The sequence below is a fragment of the Atta colombica genome, unplaced genomic scaffold (genome assembly GCF_001594045.1).
Source record: "Atta colombica isolate Treedump-2 unplaced genomic scaffold, Acol1.0 scaffold236, whole genome shotgun sequence".
Classification (NCBI taxonomy): Eukaryota; Metazoa; Arthropoda; class Insecta; order Hymenoptera; family Formicidae; genus Atta; species Atta colombica.
The window spans coordinates 1,166,666-1,177,051 of record NW_017259334.1 but is presented as its reverse complement, the minus strand read 5'-3'; the positions used below and the strand labels follow the sequence as shown (position 1 = coordinate 1,177,051).

The 10,386-nt window shown below is 29.1% G+C and overlaps 3 protein-coding genes across 4 annotated transcripts in view; 1 reads left to right on the top strand and 2 right to left on the bottom strand.

The window, feature by feature from the left end:
• LOC108688634 (porphobilinogen deaminase) overlaps positions 1 to 4,988 on the bottom strand; it is a 7,555-nt gene extending 2,567 nt beyond the window's left edge. Inside the window, exons 1-6 of one of the 2 annotated variants that reach the window (XM_018194975.1) lie at positions 4,496 to 4,988; positions 3,935 to 4,007; positions 3,381 to 3,564; positions 2,625 to 2,895; positions 2,158 to 2,474; positions 1,665 to 1,991 (exon numbers count right to left, since the gene is read on the bottom strand). In XM_018194975.1, coding sequence (XP_018050464.1) covers positions 1,814 to 1,991; positions 2,158 to 2,474; positions 2,625 to 2,895; positions 3,381 to 3,564; positions 3,935 to 4,007; positions 4,496 to 4,549 — 1,077 coding nt within the window. In that variant the 5' untranslated portion in view covers positions 4,550 to 4,988 and the 3' untranslated portion in view covers positions 1,665 to 1,813. Of the gene's footprint in view, positions 1 to 1,664; positions 1,992 to 2,157; positions 2,475 to 2,624; positions 2,896 to 3,380; positions 3,565 to 3,934; positions 4,008 to 4,495 lie in introns of those variants that run through there. The other variant, XM_018194976.1, reaches the window with a different exon arrangement.
• A 534-nt stretch (positions 4,989 to 5,522) lies between these two features.
• On the top strand, positions 5,523 to 7,885 carry LOC108688560 (probable ATP-dependent RNA helicase DDX49). The gene is made up of 6 exons (XM_018194862.1): positions 5,523 to 5,708; positions 5,845 to 6,038; positions 6,215 to 6,559; positions 6,788 to 6,960; positions 7,044 to 7,399; positions 7,481 to 7,885. Exons 1-6 carry the CDS (start codon positions 5,621 to 5,623, stop codon positions 7,738 to 7,740), a joined length of 1,416 nt encoding a protein of 471 aa, XP_018050351.1. The 5' UTR covers positions 5,523 to 5,620; the 3' UTR covers positions 7,741 to 7,885.
• LOC108688561 lies at positions 7,812 to 10,358 on the bottom strand. The gene is made up of 6 exons (XM_018194863.1): positions 10,261 to 10,358; positions 9,991 to 10,113; positions 9,641 to 9,913; positions 8,642 to 8,910; positions 8,386 to 8,566; positions 7,812 to 8,319 (listed from the first exon to the last, which is right to left on the bottom strand). The coding sequence occupies exons 2-6, from the start codon at positions 10,078 to 10,080 to the stop codon at positions 8,179 to 8,181; spliced, it is 954 nt and encodes a 317-aa protein (XP_018050352.1). The 5' UTR covers positions 10,081 to 10,113; positions 10,261 to 10,358; the 3' UTR covers positions 7,812 to 8,178.
• Positions 10,359 to 10,386: the final 28 nt, after the last annotated feature.

Below are 10,386 nucleotides of genomic sequence, written 5' to 3'. Positions count from 1 at the left end.
ATATATATATATATATACACATATATAATTGTTATAAAAATTAACATACAAGTTACTATACAAGCTAAAATTTCATCAAAATATGATAAATTTCTAACAGATTACATATAACTACTGCTTTAGTCCAATTCTGAGCAACATATGTCATTTGTATGTTCAGGAATTGACGCTAATAAAATGAATTAGTATATTTATTACATGTTTTGATTAGCTGTGTTCAATAGAATACGCTGTCACTATCACATTTGCAATACTAATAAGCAATACGCCTACTTTGGTGTAGTAAATGTGGAAAAGTGACTTGTACAACACCACAATCTACGGATCCAATGTAATCTCGTGCAATTATTGTAATCATCTAAGCTATATTCATATATATGTGCACATTTATTATAAAAATATGGAAGATTTACCTGTTCAGGTACATTATTATATTCTTGAAGCATTTACGAAAGTATATACAATTAGAAGATTATTGTAAATCTTATGATGTGTCGCTATAAATTTACGCAGAAATATATATGTATTTTGTAGATAAAATCTAATGTCGCTATAAATGCTATAAGCTCTAGAAATTATTTTGAAAATATAGATGTATATTGTTATATATCCGAAGATATTTAATTTCTCTCTCTATACATATAATAACAATTCAAAGATATACAATACATAATACTTTTGGAAAAATTATATTCTTATAGAAGATATTTGGAATTCTATCAAATGAACATAAAATAAAGAAATATACATAAATAAAAAGTATATTTAGTACGCGCAATTTTAAAGCGCATATTTATATTAAACACTCTTACATTAAATTACTATTTGAAATAAAATAATAGAGATAAAATATAAAACTTTTTTATTTACATATATAATAACATTATACATATATAATTTTTTCCATTATAACTTTACTAATTCCCATATGTAGTTATGTTCACATATTACAAAAAATTCGATCCATATATACATATGTTTTACACAAGAATATTTTTTTATCGGCATATATATAAATAATAGACGAAAAATTCAATTATGAACAATGAAATTACACAATGCTTTTGCTTGATACCTTGTAATTTTATATATAGTATTAATAATACCTCAAAATGTAACATAAAAAATCGATTTGATTTATTAAAATAACACCCAAAAGTCAACAGAATCAAATTATATATACATATACTAATATTCATAAATTGTATATGTACAAAACTTGATTATTGTAATCTGTTTAATATGAATGAAATTATACATAATATTAATTGTAGCTGACGTATATATGGCAGTGTTTTACAACAAACTTATTTTCAACAACAATAAAATTTCTATATAACAATTTGCTTTGTGAACAAAATAATTAGAGATTATTTACATAATCATACATTTGAACATATAACAATAATAATCATTCATAAGCACAATTTGTTCAGAACGTAAATACATCAATATGAGAATTTCAGTAATTTGTATTACATTTTATATGATTATTTCCAATGTTTTTTACTGTATTATAATTACAATTACTTTGTACTTTTCCTGAATCATCAAATAAAATGAATAAAATGTGACATACGCAAAAGCAGAGAGAGAGAGAGAGAGAGAGAGAGAATAGCAACAGTACAAAAAAATAATGATTTGTGTTCCAATTGTGTTTTCTATCTTGAACATGTATCAATAAAAATATATAATAGATTTACAGTCGTAAGACATTGAGAATGAGAAGTTATTAATAATTAATTGTGTGTGTCATTTTACATTAATATATTCTCTATGTGCACATTTTCAACCAAAATCATATTTGACACGATTATTTTGAATCTAAAATTTCATTTCTAGCTTGTGACATTACATCGAGAGCATTTTTCTTTATAAGACTTTTGGCCAAATCTTTACCAAGGAGTTCTGCACCAAGAAGACTTATACTACTTATTTTATAACTAGGAATAACGCTGCAATAAAGGCGAGGTTCCTGATATGGGCATTTTCTATCATAACAGAAAAAAAAATAAAATACTAAATTAAATATAAAATAATTAAATATGAAATATGCAATATGCTCAAAGATATTCATTGATAATAACATCGACATCAGTATGTTTAATCTTATACAAAAATATTCTAAAAAATATTAAAAAATCATATTTAACTCACCGAGGAGGCTCACCATCGTCATTGGGTAAATACAATTTGCTTTTAGAAGTATCTGTAATCAGAGTTTGACCATCTAGAGACCATACAGCACCAGTAATCGTTAACTCATTCTTCTTCAAAGATGAAGATACCGCGACTGGTGCGGAACATCCGCCACCAAGGGTTTTTAGAAATGAACGCTCGCACACGCATGTCAATGTGGTTTCCAAATCAAACAATGGTTCCAAAATTGAACGTATTTTCCAATCTGACTCTCGACATTCAACACCTAATGCACCCTGACCGATAGCATAAAGGGCTTCCTCAGGTTCTAAAAGCTAAATATATATATATATATATGTGTGTGTGTGTGTGTGTGTGTGTGTGTGTGTGTGTGTGTGTGTGTGTGTGTGTGTGTGTGTTAATCCAAATAAATTTTGCAGAAAACAGAATATAGACAAGAATAAAGACAGAATAAAAGATCATACTTGACTTATCTTGTCTTCCCAGCCCATCCGTTTTAAACCAGCAGCAGCTAATATGATCGCGGCATAGGGACCATTTTCATCGTTTAATTTTTTTAATCTAGTGTTCAAGTTACCGCGAATGTTCTCTATCTTTAAGTGCGGCATGTTCCGTGATAATTGAGCGGATCTACGTAAAGAGCTAGTACCTATTACACTATCTTTTGGCAATGTGGTTAATGTTTTATCTTTGAATTTCTTCGACATGACCACAGCGTCGCGTGGATCCTCACGTCTACAAAAATATATTGGCATTATTAACGAATATTAATATTTATTAAATAATTTTTTGAATTAATAATTTTTTAATTTAATTTATTTAAAATATAAAAACTACTTTTTTTTCAATTGATTTTATGCAAGTAGACAATTTTTGATAATACTATACATTTGAGTTAATAGCTTTGGCGTTAACTTGTTACTAATATATAATGATTTTAATAGCAAAACAATAAAGTTAATTAAAATTAAAGTTGATTAAAATTTAGAAGTTAATTAAAATTGATAAGACTGAATACAATATATTTCTTTCAAGAACGATAACATACGTCTCCGCATTTAAATTTAAAATGTGCTCTCCATGTTGGAGCATTGATATGCAAAATAGCAAGTCAGCTCTTGCTGACGAGAAGCAACTAGACGAATGTAATACACAGTCAATTTAAGAGAGAATAGCTCGAATTTTACGACATTCAATATTATATGTCAGATGGAGCTTACTTTAATATTGCACCTAGAGCCATTCCTGCCGGCAGTGTTGTTGGCAAGTCTTTCAATGAATGCACGACGAAATCAACGCTACCATTTTCTAAAGCAAGTTCCAACTCCTCGGTAAATAGGGACTTCTCCCCGATCTTTGGTAAAGATTTATCCAGAATTTTATCTCCTTTAGTATTCATTGTTACTGCAATTTGATTTCAATTTGATAAAATAAAGTTTCTAATTTTATAAAAGTACATATAATTCGTAAAGTATATATAATTCGATATATACAAGTTATTTTGTTGACAATATATACGATAATGAATGTTTCATTATATACCAGTCATTCAATATATAACAAGAAAAAGCTGTACTTATCAGTACTTCAAATATATTATATAGTGATATATCAAAGAAGGGGAGAAGTTGCGAGATTATCATGTGTGATACTGAGAAATTATGAAATCTGATACTGAACTTTTAAATTTCTTTACAACAAATTTATTGAAGTTACACAGAGAATAACTAACATAACAATGAATAGTGCATGCACAGTTGTATAATTTGCTTACCTATTTCAAATTCTTTTTTTGGGTGAATTTCTTTCAAACATTGTATTACGTATTTAGTCTGTATCAAGGCCAACTAAAAGGTTTTCAAAAATACATTATTCATATTCATATTCAAAATAAAAAAACATGCTTCTTTGTATTATAATTTCATGTAATAAAATATAATTTAAAAAATATATAATTATATGTAAAATTGTATGGCAGAGTTGTTTATTTTCTAAATTGATATTTTAATTACACATTTAAAAAATCATTTTGCAATTATAATCTTTTATATAAGTTTAAATATTGTATTATCATTCATTGATGATAAACTAAAAAAAAATTTTAAAACAGCTGAGTAATCTTATGCCAAGTACAATAACAATTCAGATGCACAGCAGTGATTACATAAAATTAATAATTGTCATCGATAAGAGATGACTTGAATCAGTCTTCTTAGTCAAAAGAGAAACGGAAATCATTCTTTATATAATAATTTACATAATGCGATTTTCTCAATGTTTTTTTTCCTTGTAAAACCGAAAAATCGGATTAAAAAAAACGAAAGCGTGCACTCACCTCGCTTTTCCGAGATCCAACTTGGATTACATCACATTTCTTATCGTCGTTCATTATTACGTTTTGTATACCAGGTATAGTCGAACGTTAAACTTTGGAATGTAGATGTTAATAGATACAAGACATCAAGTATGAGAAAAATGATGGAAGAAGGAATGTGGAGATCTGAAAGATACTCTAATTGGGTCGAAAAACGTGAAACTTTCACTACAAATTAGGAACTGCGCTTGATCTTACGACTTCTTGCGTTTCTGCGAGCGAGATGTGCGAAGAAAAAAGACAAAATTATTCGGGGTTAATGTGCGTAGGCTGAATTCTTTCACAGTCACTGGCACTGCAGCAGAATGTGAAATTGATTAAGGAAGTTTTGGAAGAACGATAAAACTTAAACTACCGCCATAGCGAACGCAACGCGACTGCTGCGATTGATGAAACGGAGTAGAATATAAAATTAGAAATAATCACGCGAGTGACACCACGTGTTGCCAAGATGTCGCTTGACATTCGTCGATAAACAAATCTGAGAAGAAATCTGATTTATCAATAGAAAATAATAATAGTATAAAAGTATAATAGTATATAAAATAATATAAAATAATAATGTAGTCGCGAATCTCGGAAATTAATTTATAATATCAGGAGAATATAATCTGTAAGAAATTATATTTTCTAAAATTTTGTTATTTCTGAGGAATTAGCCTAGTCACTAACGAGATCTATTTAAAATCATCAACTGAGCTTCTCATGATCTGCATCATCGACGAGATATTAAGTCTGTTCTTTTTGGTTGAACTTTTGCAGTTTATCTTTCTTCTTCTTTCTTCCTAAAGAGACAAAGAAGAAAGATGAACTAGTGCAAAAATTTAACTAAAATAGGTTATAGGTTTGTTTTTATATTTACACTGTGTATATCAGTTCAGAAAGTGCAGCAATAAAAAACAGACTTTATGTTCACATTGCTTACACCTTTAGGTCTATTCACAAAGAATGCAAACAGCAGACCTATTATTACCTCGTCGATGGATGAAGTAGAATCATGCAGAATGAATTTTGAGTTGAAAGTTTAAATTAACAATTGATATACGTTAATTGTGACATCGTTTCCATGTTTCCAACGTTTTCACCATGAGCATTTCCAACATGAGCGAAGAAGTTAAACATTTTTCAGATTTGAAATTAAATTCTTGGCTCCTTGCGCAATGCGAGTCTATGGGTAAGGAATTTTCCATAAAAATCATTAAAAACCTAAAATAATGCTCGATGATATATAAAATTTCCAATATTTGATGATATTCAATATTAAATTTTTGCAAAATTGCTTTTTGAAATTGTACAGCTATTATTTTTAGGCTTAAAAAAGCCAACTCCCATTCAGCAAAATTGCATTCCTCGAATATTGGTGGGTGAAGATTGCATAGGTTGTGCCAAAACTGGTAGTGGCAAAACTTTGGCATTTGTCCTGCCTATTTTGCAAAAATTGTGCGAAGATCCATATGGCATATTTGCTCTTGTGTTAACACCAACGAGGGAACTAGCTTTTCAGGTGAAAAATTTTACTTTATTGTGTCATTGTAATATATATTGTTATATATTTATAGGATATTTTGGATTATCCTATAATAAATAATAATTTTAAATGTTTCGAAATAGAGAATAATTTCACTAAATGCAAATGTTTGCATTTAATTATAATAAATCTTATTATTGGAATTATTTTAGATTGCTGATCAATTCGCCGCAATTGGCAAGGCTATCAATCTGAAAAAATGTATAATTGTTGGTGGTATGGACATGATGGTACAAGGATTAGAATTGTCAAAACGGCCACATATAGTAATAGCTACACCAGGTCGATTGGCAGATCATTTGGACAGCTGTGATACATTCTCCTTGCAGAAGATCAAATTTTTAGTATTGGACGAAGCCGATAGATTGCTCGGTGGCCATTTCGATGGACAATTGAAAACAATATTTGCCGCATTGCCCAAACAGAAACAAGTATTATTTTTCAGTGCTACTATGACAGATGCTCTGGATAAAGTAAAGCAAATAGCTTCTGCTGAGGTATATTTCTACTAACACTGCAACTGTATGAAAGGGTGAAACCATAGTGATGTAAGTCATTTAAAAAAATTTTTTATAATTTTTAATTTTTGGTCTTGTGTGTGAAGAGTTTTTTATTTTGTATTCTCATTTTCAAAGTCATAATTAAAAGACTTACAACATTATAGGTTTTTCCTCCTTTATGTATTATATTACATTCAATTTACCAGAATGGAACTTTTTATCCAGGTTTTTACATGGCAAGAGGAAGATGACTCTGGTATTGCCACTGTGAAGGAATTGGATCAACGTTACGTATTGTGTCCTAAGGATGTGCTCGATTCATATCTGGTAGAAATAATTAGGACGTTTCGTACTACGAACGAGGATGGTTCCATCATGATATTTACGGACACTTGCAAGTAAATAATTATTTTCGACACATAAAATTAATTATATATTTAGACTTAAGTAATTATTAATATCATTATTTTGTTATATTTAGACACTGTCAGTTATTATCTATGACGTTGAATGATGTCGGATTTACAAACGTGGCTCTTCACGCAATGATAAAGCAAAAGGAACGTTTAGCAGCACTAAATAAATTCAAGTCAAATCACGTACAGATATTAATTGCTACTGATGTCGCGGCGAGAGGTCTGGATATCTCCACAGTACAATTAATCATTAATCATGTAATACCGAATGTACCAAAAGAATACATTCATAGAGTCGGTAGAACAGCTCGCGCAGGTAAAAACGGTATGTCGATAAGCTTGATAACTCCAAACGACATAAAGTTGTTGCACGCAATTGAAAATGTCATAGGCATTAAGTTAATGGAGTATAAGGTAGACGGTGAGTACATATTCTGTTTTGCGCTTTATATATTTTTTAAATAATTAAAAATGCATCTGATTATCTTTTAATTGATGGTAGACAAAGAAATCGTTACAATCTTGACGCAAATATCAGTGGCAAAACGGGAAGCAGAAATCAAATTGGACGAAATTAACTTTTATGAAAAGAAAATAATCAATAAGCAAAAGAAGTTAATCTTAGAAGAATTAGATGAAGGCCAACTGCCGGATGAGGTAGATATCGCCAAAGAGGAGAGAAAAAAATGTAAGAAGAAAAAGAAAAGAAAATTGTTGATGGAATCTCTTCAAAAAAATAAAACAGCTAATATATATATATAAACAATAAACTATACGATTGTGTAACAAACAATTAAGCCATATATAATTTGTGATACAATGACAAATAGTACTACTGTTATCTTTTCATTGTATTGCACTCAAGATTACAATTTGTATTTAAATAATAAAAATGGACGTTTATATCTCTATATAGATAATTATTTCAGAGATCAATTGTATAAAAATATGACTAAGATTTTTTATCGATATGATGTTTTTAAAAACATATTTTTCATCAAACTTGGTGTTGATTGCTCGCAAAATTTTATATAAATACTTTGTAAATTTAAATATATACAAAATCGTCTATTGTCTATTATGCGTCTAGATATATTATGCATATGGCAAGTGTTAAGTGTACGAAATAGAATGTAATCGAAAAGGCAACTTCATATAAAAAATACAATTACATGAATGAATAGTGCACTTTTAAGATACTTAGAGACGCGCTCTAATCTTTTCTTCGTTTTGTATTAAGTTTAATTTTTGTAAAAATGCGTAGAGTTCAGCAACGTATTCTTTAGGGTACGTATAGAAGTGGGAAACGTGCGGCGATTCTTCGAATATCTTCATGTACGTCTGTAATACAAATATAGTATATATTTTTACATGATTCTGTCATGAGCTAGCAAACGCGAATCGTACCTTTATTCCTAAAGAATCCCACGTATCGCGCAAAGATAAATTGCTGGTTACAGCTCCAACGGGATCAGTTTTGCTTACAAACAATAATGCTGGTACGCGTAGTACGTTAGCAGCATGAAATACCTGACTGGATCGAATGTAATACTGTGTCGCTTGCTGGTGAAATGTCTTCATGTGATATCTGAAAATAAGAAAGAAAATAAATTGATATTACTCAAAGATAATTATTTTATCAATCCTATCCTGTGTTACTTACTCTACGTATTTTCGTAACATAGACTGCAACATCATATTTTTCGGGAATACTGCACGAGGGAAACCAATTGCAATTTGACTAATATCAGCTATGCTGTCCCACACCTGTCCAACAATTCTGTCAGTAACAGTATTGTACTTGTCCTTGTTGTTTTGTATTAAATCCAAAGCTTCACCCCACATGTAACCGCCCACTGAAAACCCATGTAACAGAATTTGTTGGTAACTTTCGTTTTGCTTTAAGAAAGTTAACAAATCGGCTGCCACTAGCTGTAAATAAATTGAAAATTGTAATTGAAAATAGTAATGAAAATGTATATGGACTATCATTCGATAAAAAATGTTTCATGAATATGTATAAATATGTATAAACATACATAAATAGGCATAAATATTCATAAACATGTATAATTATATATGAAATATGTTCATACATCCTTTTTTCTTTTGAAAAATTATTTTTTGGTGTAATAGAAATAATAATAGTGAAAACATAAAAAATAATTAAAGGTATAATTTTGTTTGTTTTAAAAAAAAACAAGTTTGAAAAAAAAATTGCTCACACATAATTATGCACAATTTTATATGTATAATTATACATAAATAACTTTTTTACATTTCTTCAAACTTGATTTTTTCTAAAATAAATGGTGCGAAAATTATTTTTTAAATTATTTTTAATGTTTATGTTACTATTATTATTTCTATCACACTAAAAGGTAATTTTACAACAGAAAAAAAAATGTATAAACATGTACGAACACATTTCACATATAATTATACATGTTTATGAATATTTAGGCATGTTTATGCATGTTTATACATATTCATAACAAATTTTTTACTAAGGCACTTAAAACGCTGTAATTGCGTAATTTCTTTATCATGTATAAAATCTATCATATAATGCTGACGTTGTCAAAAGTTACAGAATAGAGGCTTACAAAAGGTTTACAGAATAGAAAATAGATTCAATGTGTACTTTAAAATGTACACTTACCCTAGAACCCTTCGCAGGCCACAAAAGTTGCCAAGGCGTAAGGGATACCACCACTACGTCAAAACCTTGTTCCATATACAAATTAACAAACTTCATAACATGTCGTCGCTCTGATAATAGCCAAGTGAGAATCACTAACAAAGGGCGATTATTTGTTACATTTAGAGTCTGAGCAATGTTTTTAGATGAGATAATACGATTATTTTGTGTAAGAAATTCAATATTCTTTGAGACATGATGCGAGGATATTGTTCGTGTCAATTGTCCAAGACTCTAAAAAAAAACAGGTAAATGTGATAACAAAAAAGGTACATGATTAAATCATCATTGCAAATAAGAGAATACATTACCAAGTATGGATTTCGTTTTAATAACTGTAACTGCATGCACAAGCCAATCTGTCTTCCTGAAAAGGTATTGCATAAAGCTCTAACTATCATTGTGATAAAGGATCTTCTGTCTTTTTCATATACCTATAATAACAGAATATAAGAAATTAAATATATTAATTACTTCTGTAATAGAATTCTTTATTTAAAAATCAGATTCGTGAAACTTCGAGATTTGAGTTTACAAACAATATTATAATTATTAATTGTTATTTTGCTATTAATATTTACCAATTGATTCTCTTTATAAATTCCACCCAAAGAATATCACTGTATGTGTTTAATAATTTAGTGATTCTGCTGACTGTATATAATGAATGATCCCTTAGGATTGGCTTGTCAATTATATCTCATATA